Below are 18,192 nucleotides of genomic sequence, written 5' to 3'. Positions count from 1 at the left end.
TCTTATTAACCAAATTATAATCATTATTAGAAAGACACTACAATTTATCACTTTTAACTATTTACAAAATATTATTTTGGTTATTTTAATTAAACTAAAATTTATATTTAAGTTGGTCATGTAATGTTATATTTAAATTTATAATTTAAATATTTTATACAAATTGTTCAAAAGTTGTAACTTTAAAATGATAATGGTTTACATGAAACAATATATTAAAACTAATAAATTAAATATAATACGTAAAAAGTTAAAAAAAATAATAAAAAAAAACCATAACTTTGTACGTAGAAGTCAAGATATTCTTTTAATATTGATATTTAGTTTATATATGATTACACTTTAGGTTTGATATTTATTTAATCTTATTAACCAACTTATAATCATTATTAGAAAGAAACTGAAAAGTCATGGGAGTTTCAAATTAATGTGGTGAAAGAAAAAAATGAATGAGAGTTTCAAATGAATGTGCTAAATCAATAGGACCGACCGTCTGGGATAGGCGGAGTTGGTAGGAAGCATGGTTGGCGATAAGCTGGTACAGGTTTCATTCTTTCTATTCAATAAATATATATTCCCGTAAATCAAATAGACTAATAATGTAGGCACCCGTATGGCCCATTCTCTTGTTTGTTAAGTGAAGCCCATCCACCATCTATGTTAAGGAAAGGTGATCCATCCACCAGCCCCAAAGGTGATTAATCCATTCCTTCATTCTTAGGAGGCGGGCTTTCTTACCTTTAAGTCGGGTGGTGGCAAACCAAGATAGGGGAAGGAAAGGCACTCAACTGCTCTATTTATACATTTTTCGGCTAGGGATAGCTAGTCTGAGGTGGTGAGAGATATGGCAGAAAGGGGGGGTGTCCTGGTCGGTTAATTGGCTATAGACCAATTCGAAGAGCATTCGTTAACCTCTCCTCAGGGGTCCCAACCCTTGTGGCCCCACAGCCTAACATTGATTTTTATCTTTAGATTTTCATTCTAGATAGAGCAGTAAGAAGGATCTCTTATTAAGCTTTGTTGATGAAGGGTACCTCTTTATAAAAAAAATTGTAATATTCCCTTCCTTTTTTAATGGATTTTTCTAGCCTCAATGGCTATAGCATTCATTTGATAAGATAGCAATCCAATCGTAAACCGTAATCAGTGACACACAATAGCCAAATCATAAACTTTGGAGCAAGTTCAATAGTTTTCGAATAGCTTCTGTCGAATTATGCTTGATAATAATTAATGGAGTGGCAAGCAAGAGCAAAAGGAGGAAGGTGAGTAGGATTGGTGAAATGATGCAAAAAAAAGGCATGATGAGATCTGAACCCCTACATTGACTAAGAGAATTAGGTTATTCTTTTGTTGTTGGTCTTTGGTGCCTATCCATCCTATGCCTCGTACATAGTCTAAATCAGAACTGAAACCTCTTTTATACCTAGAAAAAAAAACTTTGATTCATTCCCTTGATTTGGCTATTCATTCTAGCAACAATCGTCAAACACGGCATAGCAACAGCGGCTAGCTACTTCCTTAAGTTAGAAGCTGAGGTAGGACTAGTCTAGGTATGAATCAAATCCATTCCTAGGGTGAGTCCTTATGTAGATGTAAGTAGAAAGCAACCATCTACCAGATGTTACTAGTCTAATCTGGTACGATGTAGGTTGTAGGGATGAAAGTGGGTCCAAACCCGGACCGGATGGACCCGGACCTGGAAAACCCAGAACCGGTTAATGGGATTTTATAGAACCAGAAACCGGCCCGGTTTATAGCAACCGGTTCCAGTTTGGTTACGGGTACGGTACCGGGTAAAGTGGGTCTAGAACCAGAAAACCCGGAAACATCAAAGTGGGTAGGCTGGAACCAGATAAAGTGGATTTAGAACCCGAAAACCCGGAAAAACCAGAATTTTTTGTTAATTACTTACTACTTAGTGCGTTGAACTTTGAAAATTTCATATTGATATCCCAAGTTTGGGGGACTGTAACTCATTGAATATGAAACCAAAATTAACAAAATTATACTCTAAAATCATGTACAAACTCTAAAATACACTCTAGAAAAAAACCGCGTGTCAATCCGACTTTAAACGAATGAGATATGCATGTGTTAACATCTTCACATAATACAAAGTACAAAAAAAAAGCTGAAAAGTTGAAAATTTTCAGTTTTGATATCCCGACTTTGGAGGACTGTAAATCATTGGATATTAAACTAAAAATGACAAAATTATAGTCTAAACTCATGTAAAAACTGTAAACTACAAGTTGGAAAAAACCATATGTCAATCCGACTTCAAACGAATTAGATATGCATGTTTTATAACTTTCACCGAATACAAAAAAACTAAAAACTTCCAGCTTTGATATCTCAACTTTGAGGGACTGTAAGTCAATGAATATATAACTAAAAATGACAAATTTATAGTCTAAAATCATGTACAAACTCTAAACTATATGTTGGAAAAATTCGCATGTCGATCGGAGTTGAAAAAAATGAGATATGCATCTTTTAAACGTTTCACAAAAACCGGTTCCGGCCCTAAAAGTGGTTCCGATTCCAAACACCGGTTCCGTTTTTTAGACCCGGTTTACTCGGACCCGATGGACCCAAACCCGGATTAGCCGGAACCTGGATAAAGCCAATTTTTAAACCCGGAACCGGAACTGGTTCTATATATTCTGGTTCTAACGGTTCCGGTTCCGGTTCCGGTCCGACTCTGGTTCTGGTCAGGTTTTCCGGTTCTAAATTTCATCCCTAGTAGGTTGGGGGTTTTGAGTCATAGAGAGTCTGTATTTTATTAGACTTGGCGAGAAGTATTAATAGCAGACTAAGCTAAGGAATAAAAAGGGGGATTTGGATGCTTATTTTCCTTCCTACACCTAACTTGGTTATCGCTTGTCAGCTTCAGTCCCTGTTGAATCGATTATATCCGTTGATTTCTGGTTCCACCCTAGGATTCTTCCTTCAGCCTGAAAAGCCAACCAACCGAGCGTGGGGAACGAACGAGTGTGGGGGTGAGATGCATGTAACTGAAGCAGCTACCTGAAAAGTTGGGTTTGATTCCCTTAGATACCTTTGGGTTTAACCTTGAGGAAAGACAACATATACCAAGAAAGAAGAGGTTGGAGGGCATGACAGAGATGCACGGGATGCTCCGGAATGAGCCTCAACGGAAAAGAAGGAAACTTCCCTATTTAGTTCAAGTCCTAAAACAACGGATATTGGAGAAACTGAACAAGAAGAAATAACCATATCCCTAGGGGCACCTTCGATCGATACTGCCTTAGACCCTGCCCTTGGTCCTAAACCTGCTTATGCTGAAGAAGCCCTTACTTCTTCAGCTTGAAAGACATCTCAGGAAAGAGCTACTTCAACTGAAGAAATTGATTTAGTAGCGAGAACCCTTCCGACTCGAGAATAAGGTCAGCAAGTGAAGCGTTTTTTCAGTTTTTCTTGAAAAATATAGTAAGTGTTATGCGGGGTGGGGATTCAGACCGATGAGGGGCGTAGGAATTTCCCTTAACTGTCCGGAAGGATGAAATAGCTTTCTCGGGAGCCTCATGTCCGCACGTTGCGCAGAAACACCTATATAGTTGAAGTCTTTACAAATCTATGTTTTTTATAATATAGCAATAACGTTGTTGTTAAATTTGATATAGTAATTCGTATACTAAATTGATATATAATACATTGATTATTTTGAATTATATGATAATATATACATTTATTATAATTGCATAATCTCAATCGTTTAAATGACCTCTACCTGCGAGTTACACATGAATAAAATTAAATATAATATATGGTTTAATGTTATTTATAGTTGTTGTTATTGTTAATTAATTTTTTAAAATTTATTTTCTTGATGTTTTAATTTCTATCATTATAATTATTTAAAACATCAAATATTGTTTTTTGATTTTAAAGGTAACAATATAATCATTTATATAGAGTTATTTTAAGTATTGTTACTATAAGTTATTTTAAGCTACTTATTTGAAAACTTTTAACGATTATAAAAACATATTTAGGAAATATTTTAGTTAAATTGTGATTACAATTTAGTTTTTGCATTTATGACTAAAATTTATCACTTTTAACTATTTAAAAAATATTCTTTGGTTTTTAAGTGGAACAAAAATTTATATTTAAGTTGACATTGTCATGTTATATTTAAAATAACAATTTAAGTATTTTGTCCAAACTGTTCCAAAGTTTTAACTTTAAACTAATAATGGTTTACATACAACAACATATTAAATCTAATAAATTAAGTATAATAGGTTAAAAGTTAAAAACATAACTTTATAAGTAGAAGTAAAAATATTATTTTAAAATTGAAATTTAGTATATTTATGATTACAATTTAGGTTTGATATTTATTTAACATTATTAACCAACTTATAATCATTATTAGAAAGACACTACAGTTAATCACTTTTAACTATTTACAAAATATTTTTTGGGTTGTCTAAATTAACTAAAATTAAATATTTAAGTTGATCCTGTAATGTTATATTTAAATTAATAATTTATGTATTTTATACAAATTGTTCCAAATTTGTATCTTTAAAATGATAATGGTTTACATCCAACAATATATTAAAACTAATAAATTAAGTATAATATGTTAAAAGTTAAAAAAAAACATCACTTAATAAGTAGAAGTAAAGAAATTTTGTTTATATATGATTACACTTTAGATTTGATATTTATTTAACCTTATTAACCAACTTATAATTATTATTAGAAAGAAATTGAAAAGTCATGGCAGTTTCAAATGAATGTGGTGAAACAAAAAATGCATGGGAGTTTCAAATGATTGTGGTGAACGTAAAAATGTTTCCTTTATAATATAGTATGATATGATGATGATGATTATGACATATATATATATATATATATATATATATATATATATATATATATATATATATATCAAGGTTGTAAAAATCGTTCGGCAGTCGATTAGGGTCGAGCGATTAATCGGTTTGACGGGGATTAATCGGAGGAATAATCGGGGACCATAAATTACTAATAAAACTATTTTAAAACTTAATATATCCTAAGAAAAAATAGTATTTGAAAATTTAAAAATTTTAAATTTTGAAATTTTGGAATATTTGGTATAATATTTGAAATTTTAAATATTTAAAAATTTAATATTTTGAAGTTTTGAAAATTTTGGTGTAATATTTGAAATTTTGAATTTTAAAATTTTCCCACCAAGGACCGCCTAGCCTGAGTTTTACCGATATTGACCAATTTCCGCCAAGCACCCTAATCGTAATCAGTTGCAGACCGCCTAGCGCCTAGGCGCCGCCTAATCCTATATTTACAAGACTGATATATATATATATATATATATATATATATATATATATATATATATATATATATATATATATATATATATATATAGAGAGAGAGAGAGAGAGAGAGAGAGGTTCATGTATTCTAAATATCTATTGTGTGGATGTAGGAATCAATATAGACCAATCATTTCAAAAACCTAAATAAGGATTAAATGGTAATTTTATCTAATAATTAATTTTGGTAGTTAATAACTAAATCATTAATCCTTTTAAATTTAGGCAAATTAATTTTCGTACTTAAAACCCTAGCCAACAACAAAAACATTGAGCTTAATTTCTCCCCCACATTCTCCATAAGCAGCCGACAAGTGTCCTCATTCATTCCGGCCAAGAAAAAGTCAGGTACCCTCTTTACCGACAGTCTGAATTTGTACTTGAATTGCTTCATTCTTGTGAGAATATTGTTGGGTTCATCTCTTGATCCTTACCTATGCTCCTTCTAGTAAATAGATGTGAGATTGGTGGGATTAAATGTTGTTTTGATGGGTTTGTCAAACCCTAGAAAGTGAAATTAGAATCTAGTTTAAGCTTGATTTTGATGCTCAATGATTGTCGTGACTTTAATTCAATAATCCATTTGTTACTTATTGTCTTATGGTGAGAATTCTTGGTGTTTGATTAAAAAATCTAGCTTCGATGGTGATGATTTGTGTATTTTCAAACCTTAGGTATCCTAGATCCAAACTTAAGGTCGCAAAGCAATGATATGAGCTTGATTTCATGATTAGGTTGTGTATTTAGCTTCAATTCATTGGTTCAATTGTTAATTCATATCTCGTTTTGATTATTATGACGTTTTGATGAAGTCTTAGGTTCATAGAAGTAATTTAAGCTACATTTGATGTTAGGAAGTTATCTTCATTTATAGATGATGTCTTCTATTCCAAAATCTAATCATATTGTTATTCATGTTTCAATTTGGTATTTGTTTAGCTTTTATGAGATGTTGAGCTTCATTGAAGTTCATACGAAGACTTAAACGCAATTAATGAGTTGATAATCTTCATGACCTCTTAATTCCTATGTTTTAAGTTGTAGAAATAATGTTCAGTCTTATTGGTTGCAATTTATCATTCACTATAGTGAATTGGTGCAATTGGAGCTTTATATCCCCATTTGTCTTCCATTTGAAAAATTATGTTTATTCCATTTGGAAAATTCTTATGTTAATTAATGTGTTTTTAGTATGTATTTAAGTCATTTGGATAAGTTATAGGATGTTTGGATGCATTGGGACCAACATAAGATGTCTAAAAGATAAATTTTGGCCATTTTTTACTTAGTGGATTGACACTGGCCGTGTCAATTGACTAGGGTTGTGTACGGTGTTCTGATCTCATGTCACAATGGAAAAACTTGTTTTGGTCATAATTTTTTCAACCGGACTTAAAATCGCACATAATTTTTTCATCCGAACATAAAATCGCGCACAATTTTAAAAAACATATGGTCACACTTATTAACACTTTTGGTCAATTTTTGTTTAATTGTATGTGACGAAATCCCCCAAAAAAAACAATCATTATGTGACTAAATACGACCAATAACCACACAAACATAAACCCTATGTGGCAATGGATGAACAATAACCACACAAAATACACTTTTACTTGACTTTATAAATCATATGGTCACACTTTTAATACTTTTGGCCACTTTTTGCTTAATTGTGTGTGACTAAATCCCCCCCCCCCCCCCCCCCCCAAAAAAAAAAAAAAAAACAATCGGTTTGTGAATAAATCATTGCAAAGGCTAGATATCTTCTATATTCATGTGGCCAATGGATGGACATAGTCACACAAAATACACATTTACTTGACTTAAAAAAAAACATATGGTCACACTTATTAATAGTTTTAGCCATTTTTCGCTTTATTGTAGTGAATAATTGTGACATCCCCAAATTTAACGGCCAGAAAAAACCGATTTTTTTATGCTTATTTAAAAATCAGAGTATCCATTTAAAGAATAATATTGCGGATTTTTTCCTAGAAAACATGATAATGATATTATCAAAGAATTTCCGAAGAAATGTATTTTATTTATATTAAAACATTAGGATGTCATCATCAATACAGAAACATAAGCATAACGAAATATTATAAGCCTTACAGTAATTAAACTAGTGGTCTAATACTCCTTGAATCTTTCAGCAAAATGTATCTTTAATATCGCTACCTGTGATACAATAAATTGAGTGGGTCGGCTTAGGAAACCTAGTGAGTACATAAGGTTTTCAACCCACAATAATATAATTATTATGTTTAATCATCAAACAACTAAACCAATTTCTCATCCCCATTATCTTCTTTATTCTTAAGGATCTACCCTAAGGATCATCTATGCTGACAATACTTGTTCAGGGATTCCTCCACGGTACTTGTTAGTAGCTATTCTTCAATATTTATTCCTATGGATTTATCCTAAGGAATAGGTACGAAGTCCATCGCTGCCAGGGTTTATCTAATATGCACTAAGTCCATAGTTGCCTGTGTTATCTATTAGGCACTAAGTCCATCGATGTCGGTGTTTATCTAATAGGCACTAAGTCCATAGCTTCCAACGTTCATCTATAAGGCACTAAGTCATTAGTTTCCATGGTTTATCTCCTTTATTGACAATACAATTTTAGGGAGTCCACCCACAATACATGCCAATGTGTTTTTAGAGTACATCTGGTGAACACTTAGTTCAAAAACACCTACAGGTTGCGAGCCTGCTAGTGTTCCACTAGACTATCTACAATAGTCTGTGGTTGTCATCTATACTCTAATAGATTACGTCATCTTTAAAGTCGAGGGCTCTCATCATCTATTTCATATTTCATCTCCCATCATCTATTTCTTCTTTCATCTCTCATTATCAAACTCATCTTTCATCTACCTATCTTTACCCAATATATTTATAGGTATAAAAATATATATAAAGTTTAAATCAGGTAAAACATGTATAAATCGTTCATCTAGAATAGATATTAGGAACATATATAATAAGCACATATAACATGTATTCATATTAAATACTTCATATCTATGTGTAAGATGAAACTAACTATGCACTCACTTGTTAAAGTAACGATTCGAAATTCGGACGGTGTTTCGCTTCTAGCAATTGTCTTTTCCGTTTACAAAACCTAGTGTCATTATCACTAAGTTTTAGTCTAATATTTATTGTGGCTAATTATTAGTCTAGATTCATCATTAATTTAAAGTCTACTTCAAGATCTATCAAGTAAGGAACAACCAGGTAGGATCATATCAGAGGTAGGGTTTGTTTGTTATACAAAGTATACTGTTTGGAAATCCTATTTTAAACACCTCACTCAATCCAACCTAGACATCATCCCCGTAAGTAGATCAATCAGTATAATGACTTGGAATCACTGATAAATTTTGTTTACAGGTTCATAATAATGATAATGAACTTAAACATAAGTTATACTTAAAGTACGACAAGAATAACTCAACTTACATGTGGTTTAGCGAGAAACCAGACTCTGTGCGGGCAGAACTTCTAAACTGAAATCTCTATTTCTCGGGGATTTCTAGCGCTCTGGAGCTTTGCTGCTAACACCTAGGAAGTGCTAGAGAAAATGCCTAAGGACCTTAGGGGGTTTGGGAGAGAATGGAATGGAAATGTGTGATGAAATGAGTAAAATTTAACTTTATTTATATGTTGTCCAGGGGCCTCTCATGTCGTGAGCTTGCATAGGCACCAAGGCATCGCCTGGTGCTGACATGTGGCACCGGATGTAGTTAAAACACAAATCTTCAAAAATTCACAACTTTCGCATACAAGCTTCATTTTTTACGTTATTTATATCCATGCGTAGGTATTTACGAGTAATACAACTTGCTTTTGACTCCATTGGCTAATTCTCGGTCGATCTTAAATTTAACAGTCTGAGAAGATTACATTGTTAATGACCATGTAAAATTCATAACTTCTACATACGGACTCCGTTTTCGAATGTCTTTATCGTTGAACTCGTATTAATGATATTTTTGATTCTCGTTTATACCATCTTGGCTAAAAATCAACCAATCTAAAATTCGACTTCTAGGTTATATACTGCTATGCTGAATCTTAGAAAAATCATAACTTCCTCTAACGAAGTCGCATTTGGACGTTCTCTGTATGCACGCTCTCAGTGTAACTTTTTTTATGATTTTTATTTATATTACTAAGGCTAAAAAGTATTTTATTAAAAATTTACTTTTTACGATACACGAAGTCATGCCGGTTTAATCACGAAACTTTGACGGGTCATAACTTCTTCGTTATAAGTCGGATTTCAGCGTTCTTTATATGTATGGAATCCTGGTGACATATACTATAATTTTTGTTAAGATTATTTATCTAAATAATCTTATATCAAAAATTCATTTTTAACACTTATTACCTCTAAATTAACTAGTCCGAATCTGCGGGTGGTAGAATTATCTCTCCCTTAGGATGATTACGTCCCGGAATCATCAACAAAACAAGGCTTGTATAATGACTCCATACATTATCTTTTCATCCTAGGTAATAACCATAACTCTTATGTCGTTTCAAATAAGTATCTAACTCTTGGACTTCTTGACTACTGACGGTGCGCAATCTTGCACCCACTCTTTATCTTATGTTGGACGTTTAATCATAACCTTCGATTTACAAATTCGATCCTTATTGGAGACTCTTGATCCTTCTTAAACATACTTAACTTAAGATAAGTTCTTTATTTTGATTATCGAAATAGACCAATGGGTTATGTTCTATTGACCTCTCATCGTATGATGCAACGCTTAGACTCAGATCTTTTTGAGTTAGATTCCATAATGGAATATACCTTCCGTCATGTTCTAATGTGATATAATCACATTCTAGCATGTAGCACTTCTAGCTAAAAGCTTCTTACTGTAACGGTGATCGCGATACTTCTATTGATCGCTTCGATTATCATTTTCTAAAATCTTCTGGATTAAGTTAGATGCTACATCGAACTTGGTTCTCTGAACCGTGAGACATTCTTGTCTTATTTGGACTCGATTTGATATGACCACTAGGGTCGGAATATCAAACCTCTTCTTGGTAATTACCGAAACGATGGTAACAACATACATTAACAAAGCGGAATCAATTACTAGCACCTTGGTAACCTTGTGACGTTCCCTCATACAAATGTAAGTCACGTGCTTCCGGTAGTATAGGCGTCTACCTCCTTTCACACCTACTCATACTCGTCCCAAGAATTGCCTCTTAGTTTTCCAAGTCACCATACAAGAATTTCACATAGTCAGTTAACACATCAGACAACATAACTAAGGTTTATATTATTTCTTGAAACGATTACATAAATATTCAAGTTCACCCTATATTATGCCTCCTATGTTAGGCTACACCACATGATATTATTTATATGGCTACATTATAGATCCTTACTCCTAATCCTTTGCTTTGTCACCTGCTTCATCAAGGATCATCTGAAATGCTCTTGCCTTTGGCTTCGGTGGCGCATTCGGTCTTGTTGCTTCATTTTTCTTTAGGAAATCTTTTGACATATGCGCCTTATCTCCACATCTGTAGCATACCTTATCATTAAACATACAATCCTTGCAATAGTGACCGATCCTCCCACATTTATAACAAGTCACTTCTCTATCGCATCTCCCATAATGTTTCTTTTTACACTTCTCACTCCACTTGGCTCCACCACTACCCCCATACTTTTGGTCGTCCAGGTTGGACTTCGTGAATCTTCCTTTCTTATCAGATCTTGAGGATCCCTCAAGCTTCCTCTTTTCTACTGCATTATCTTTCTCCATACCCTTTTCCTTAAGTTGGGTCTCCACATTCTTGGCTACTCTACCGGCTGTCTTCAAAGTAGTTGCCATTTTTACCGTTGCACCAAAGTCTGTTGGCAATCCATTAGCAAACCTATCTATCTTTTAGATTTCAATAGGCACCAAGTAGGGGAATAGCTTCATCTCCTTGGTGAATGCGGTGGCGTACTCATCAATACTCATATTCACCTTCTTTAGGTTCTAAAACTCGTTGTTTAGGTCTATCAGATCTACTTTCGAGTAGTACTACATTTTCAACTGCTCTAGGAATGCTTCCCAAGACATCCTCATGGATTCTCCTTGTAGCATTGTATCTGCCAACAACTTCCACCAACTTAAAACCTCAGTCTTTAGTTATCTGAATGAAAAGAAGGTTTTCTGCTTATTGCTACAGTTGCGGCTTTCAGATACCATCTCCATCTCAGAGATCCAGTCCATAATCTCCACAAGCTTTGGGCTTCCAGAAAGACTTGGTGGCTTGGAACCCAATAAATTCGTATACATATGCCCATCCATGTCAATCGTTTTGTCTAGGTCGTTCCTCCTTACCACACGGGGTTCAACTTGACTCACAATATGACTGTAATTTCCCTCCTCTGATAGTTCTTCATTCACTTTGGGCTGTGCAACAAGCATAGTAGGTTCATCCCTATTATGTTAAAGTAGAAGCCTTGTCTCTTCCATCTGACGATCTAACATTGTTTGTATCATTGTCAACGTGATAGGTTCGGGTGCAACTGCTACCTCTGGTACACGCTCAATTTCTCGTGGCCCAGGGTGTTGGTTCCCGTTTGCATTTCCTAATCTGCTTCGGTTTCTCACCATGTCAATCTATACACCAAAGAATATGTCCAATGTATAGTGACGAGAATTAAGATAGGGAAATATTTATTTACGATAGACGTCTAAATCTTCTTACCACTCTGAAAAGTTACATGTCAGTTCTTATACCATAATTAAATGTTTAGAAATCTAAACACATAAAATTTCCAGATCCGGTCAGCAATAGACCATAAATCCGATCAACTAATAGCATCATAAAGCATATAAGGCATCTTTATAACTATAACATAAATCATTTAGCATATAAAAGCAATTTAGGCATCTTTCCTAAAATAAGCTAGTGCTCGTGTCTATTCAGGCATACTTCCACAGTATATCAGTCGCTCATATTACAATCATCGCTTAGCCTCCTAAGTTTAAGTATAAAAATCCTCAAATATTCCTAGTTCGCTTAAACTAATCCTCTGATACCAACTGTGATATCCCTAAATTTCACATCCAGAAAAGACCGATTTGTTTATACTTATTTAAAAATCAGAGTATCCTTTTGAAAAATTATACTGCAAAATTTGTTCCCAGAAAACATGATAATGATATTATTAATGAATTTCCAAAGAAATGTATTTTATTTATATTAAAACTGTTGGGTTTATTAGATTGCGTCATTTGGTTGTTTTGTTTATGTCCATTATGTTCACGGTTTGGGCCTGTCCAGCCGTATTTATTATTAGGGTTATAGTATAAATAGTGCATGCATGCATCCATAGCGGTTAACGTTGAATTGATCTTTTCATTGTTACCCTAGCACGCCTCTACAGTAGCAATTCTTAATAGAGTTCTTCCAATCCAAATAGTGCATGCATGCATCCATTGTGGTTTTAATCATTCAATATCATTGATCCATCTTGTGTTCTTGTTTTTATATCGTGCTTTTACTTTACTTACTAGAATCAATCTATCTAAAAGGATTTAAATCCTAACAATTGGTATTAGAGCAGGAGGTTGTGTAAATCATACACACCTCTTCTATTTGAAGAAATCTTTAGCGTTTCCGCTATTATCAAATCTATCGGAGCCGTCATTACTTTGTTGACGTAACTCCATGATCTCGATATTACCCTAATACAATCCTATAAGTCTGATTCTTAACAGGTACAGAAAAAAAAGTCATAATGTCGCACAAAGATTTTTCATCCAATCTAATCAACATCTCAAACAACATAGGTTCAACCACAAGAATTCCAATTCTATATCCTCGCGAGTACGAAGTATGGGCTCTTCATTTTGAAGACTATGTTCTTGGCTTAGAAGACAACGGGTATTTGATCTAGGAAGCTATTACTTTGGGTTCTTTTGTTCACTCTGAAACCAAAAGAGTCATTAAAACTCAGAAGGAATACAATCAATTGCTTATTGATATGAAGGAAGTTCCTAAGGATGAGAGAGACAAACTTACCAGTAACATTAAAGCAATGAGTGTTATAAGGTTCGCTCTTCAGTCTGATACATTCCGCTTGGTGAGCTCCTATGAAAGTGCGAAAGAGATTTGGGACAGGCTTAAAGAGCTTTATTCCACAGATGATGATCTCGAGCATTCCACCCAAACACTCCTGCTTTTGGAGTTTGGTGTCTTCAAACAAAAGCAAGAAGAGAATCTCAGCTAGACTTTCAACAGATACAATCATCTTCTTAGTAGGATGATTAAGCATGTAATAGAACGAAAACTGATCGAGCAGAAGGTCACATTCATGAGTGGTCTTAGGCCTGAATGGATGGCAGTAGTCTCAACTATTAAAGCACATGAACAGTTCAAGAGTTCTACATTGGCCAAACTTGTTGGCATTCTTAAGTCACATGAAAGCGAAGTGACGAAAGAAACAAAAGTAGTGTCCAATATGGGCTCCTTAGCTCTCATGGCGAAAGGCCAACATGTTGCAGAGGAATAATCTAAAGTGGAACTCTCTGATTGTGATCTTTCAAGCGAAGATTATGCATTGATGATCACGAATCCCAAGCGGTTTTGCCAAGAAGAAGTTTCCATCAACCAAGTACCGAAACTGGAAGGGAAGCTACAGTGCAAAGAAAGTGAAGGAAGAGAATAATCATTTGGCGAATGAGTGCATGCTAAGGAGGCTTAATGAGAAGAAAGAAGGAGAGGATGATGAGGCTTACTACTTGCGTAAGCTGGAGGAGATCAAAAAGAAGAAAACCACTGATAGCTCTATGAATCCATTAATTGTGCAGGAAAATACAGCTGAGGATGATTTTGGAGGAGTGGAGATTTGGTCAACTGAATCTGAAGATGAGGAAGTTCGCAAGCCCACACATGGCAGGGCTTTTGTTGCGAAAGAATAAAACTATAAGTTTACTGGTAGATGTTTGATGGTGACCAATGGTGGGTCAACTAGAAGTGGATATAGGAATGCAAAGGGAAATGGGGATGACAAGTGTTTCGCTGTAAAACCTGTTAGCGAGCAAATCAATGAGTGTGATCAATTGATCAAAAAGGTACACACCATTCTTGAATCTCTTAACATACCTGTATCTAACTATGAAACTGAATTAAACGATCTAAAATTCACCTTTTCAAGTATAAGTAATAGTCTTAAACAAACTCTTCTGGTGAATGCGAACCTAACCGATGAAATCAGCAGGACATCATCCAGGAGTGAGGAGCGAAGGATGTGGATTTAGAAGATAGAGTCAGAGTTGTCTAGGTCTAGAGATGAAACATTTTTTGTTTGATTGTTAAACGTCTTTACACAAATATTACTCAGTTGCATTTAGATTGTGAAATAGGTAAAAAGATCCGCAAAATAATCTTGCCTTTCCTTGAATTCAAGGAAGACAAGATTTATGTTGATTGTTACAAATGTGAAACTATCGTCTCTTTAGACGAAACCTCTGAAGCTTACAGAATTGGACTGGACAAAATTGAATCCTTTATTAAGTTCAAAGACCATAAGGACATGTTGAAAAACTTTCTCGATGAAAATGACAGGTAGAAAATCAAGACCGAAACTGTATAGAAATTTGACTCGTTAAATTCCATGTAAAGTTCAGAAAATAAAATCAATATTGAAAATACATTTGAATTTGACGAGGACGGTGATATGAGCGAAATATCTATAGAGGATGAGGTTGACTACTCTAAGTTTCTGAAAAACAAACCTAAACCTGCAAAAGTCCTTATCTCTGAAAATTCAGTTGAATTCGCTCGAATTTCTCAAAATAAACCAAAAACACTAAAAGTGAAAGCAACCATTTTTCCAAAAGTCCAAACAGTACCAAATCAAGTCTTTGCCACTGGAGGACTAGACAAAAAACATACCATCGAACTAACGTCCATCATTAGTGAAGACAATAAAGATGGTTATGACGAATTCTTCTGGTCGGCACCAATTGATAATGCAGACGAAACAAAGGGTCTTTCTGAAAGAACCTCATGGATAGTTAAAGGACGTTATGTTGCAGAGCCAATAAATAAGCCTTCAAGTTTTGAAAAAGGCAGTCCAAGTGGTACTAAGGAATGTCTAAGCGAAACTCATTCTGGAAGGAGTGAATTTCATGCAAGTGAATCGAAGCGAAAGGCAAACATTCACAAATCTTCAAAACAACTTGCTGAGCAAAAACGTTAGAGGAATCAGGGATATCAAAAGAATCTCAACGAAAGGAAGCAGTTTTGGCAATGCCAAAACTCTAACTACGTTCGCAAGGTAAAAGCTTCCAATCAAAAAGAGAAAGCAACTTCACAAGCGAATCCCAAACAGTGTTCTCACTGCCATTCGTGTGGTTCTCAAAATCAAAAGGGAAATTCCACTCTCAAATCATCATCTTCTAAGAAGTTCATTGAGAAAACCAATACTCATCATTCTCAACCAATGAAAGCATCTGTCAAATATGTTAAAGGGAAGGAAAAGTTGTTCCCAGATTTTGAAGTTCCAGCTAAGAGGTCGACAACTAACCCTAGGAAAGATAACAAAGATTTTGTCAAAAATCAAATCAAAGATAAAAGAAAACAATCTGATTTAAAAGAGATGAAACTCAAAATTAACAAAATCAATGTTTTCTCAATAAAGAAAAAGGACAAAACCGCCTTGATTAAACGAAATTATATGGTTGATTGCTCCATTACTTTTCCACTTTCTATAAAAGGATCACCAGGACCCAAGCATCTTTGGGTTCCTAAATCTGCTTAACTTTTTCTTTTTATACATGACGATCAGTTCGACAACAAATGGTATATTGATAGTGGTTGCTCACGTTACATGACAGGAAGAAAGGAAGAGCTAAGGGAGTTTCGTGCTCTGAAAGATGGGAGAAGTATAAAGTATGGTAACAACTCGTTTGGAATGATAAAAGGCTATGGGATGATATCAAATGGAGATTTTTCTATACGAAAGGTGGCTTATGTGGAAGGACTACAACACAACCTGATTAGTGCTTCTCAATTGGTTGTGGGAACAAGGATGAAAGTAAGCTTTGACAACGAAGGTTCTGAGATTATAGAGAAGGAAACGAAAGTTGTTCTTTTAAAGTCTCCAAGGAAAGGTGAAATGTATCCTCCAATTTTGAACCCGATAAGAGGAAAACCTGTTATCTGCCTACTAACGAAAGCTCACTCGAATGATGGCTGGCTATGGCACAGACGACTTTCGCACCTAAATTTCAAGGATATCAACAAGCTCGTGCTTGGAGATCATGTGTGAGGGCTTCCTTTATTAAAGTTCGATAAGGATCACTTGTGCGCGCCATGCGAAATAGGGAAGCAAAGTAGGAAAATCCATCCCACTCGCGTAAACATGAAAATTTTGGAATCCTTAGAACTTCTACACATAGACCTTTGTGGCTTTGTGGACCTTCTGCAATAGAAAGTGTCGGTGGTAGTAAGTATATTCTCATTATAGTTGATGATTTTTCACATTTCACTTGGGTGTTCTTTCTTAAACACAAATATGAAGCAAATCCTACACTCAAAAGTTTTCTAAAGAAAGTTGAGCTTCAACTGCGAAAGCTAGTTCGCAATATTCGCAGCGATAATGGACTCGAATTCAAAAATTAAGACCTTGAAGAGTTTCTGGCCAGTAAAGGAGTCACACACAATTTTTCTGCTCCTTACTGCACAACAGAATGGCATAGTTGAAAGACGAAACCGTTCTTTGTGTGAAGCTGGGCGAACAATTCTCACTTTTGCTTCGCTCCCTCTGTACTTCTAGGTTGATGCTATTACAACTGCATGCTTTACCCAAAACAGATCCTTTCTGAACAAGCGATTTTCTGTTACTCCATATGAAATCCTTAATAATCGCAAACCTAACGTTAAATTTTTCCACGTATTTGGTTCTAGGTGTTTCATCTTCAATTCCAAGGAATACTAGAAAAAATTCGATGCAAAAGTTGATGAAGGTATATTCTTAGGGTATTCGATAAATTCCAAGGCATTTAGGGCTCTCAATAAACGAACAAAGAAGATAGAGGAGACATACTATGTCAGCTTTGATGATAACTATTCGAAGAAAACTCAGCAGAGCGAAAGCCTATCGGAGGAGATTTTCCAAATCCAAGTCCAGTAACGGTTCTGATTTCAACTCTTTATGATGAGTTTTTACTTCTCTTTGATGAACCAGAAAAAATCTATATCATGTGAATCTAAAGAAGCTGACAATAAAGAAGATGAGTTCAAGAAAATCATCATCAATGTTGTGAAATATATGGCAAACGAACCTCCAAGTTCCAGCGAATCTCCTAGTTCAAACGAACCTCCAAGTTCAACCAAAACCACAAGCACTCGATTACAGGGGGAGGGGTCATCTTCGTCTTTTAAACCCGATGTACCTTTTGAGGGGGAGAATCCATCTCCAAGCATTACCCATGAACATCCAGTTGAGGGGAGAATGTTGAACCTAATGTTGAATTAGTTTCATCATTCGAGGGGGAGAATAAAGAAGCGAATGATGATTCGGATGTACAGTCTGAATTTGAGGAAGTAAATGTTGAACTGGATCCTTCTTATGATCCAAATTATCCTCCATTAATGAAATGGACCAGAGATAACCTAAAATCTCAAGTCATATGTGAAACGTCTGAAGGTGTCCTCACACGATCTCAACTAAAAGCGAAGCAAAATGCATTATTCTCTAAGGTGGAATTTTGTATGTTCAACTCATTTGTTTCAAAGGTTGAACCCAAAACCGTCAGCACAACTCTTGATCATTTTG

The 18,192-nt window shown here is 34.8% G+C and overlaps 1 protein-coding gene across 1 annotated transcript; it reads right to left on the bottom strand.

The window, feature by feature from the left end:
- Window positions 1-10,792: 10,792 nt before the first annotated feature.
- Window positions 10,793-11,242, bottom strand: LOC111921171 (uncharacterized). Its single transcript, XM_023916741.1, has one exon. The coding sequence runs from the start codon at window positions 11,240-11,242 to the stop codon at window positions 10,793-10,795; it is 450 nt and encodes a 149-aa protein (XP_023772509.1).
- Between the last annotated feature and the right edge of the window lie 6,950 nt (window positions 11,243-18,192).

Source organism: Lactuca sativa, chromosome 8 (assembly GCF_002870075.4).
Source record: "Lactuca sativa cultivar Salinas chromosome 8, Lsat_Salinas_v11, whole genome shotgun sequence".
Lineage (NCBI taxonomy): Eukaryota > Viridiplantae > Streptophyta > Magnoliopsida > Asterales > Asteraceae > Lactuca > Lactuca sativa.
Note: the sequence above shows the minus strand (reverse complement) of the source record. Positions and strands in the feature narration are given on the sequence as shown.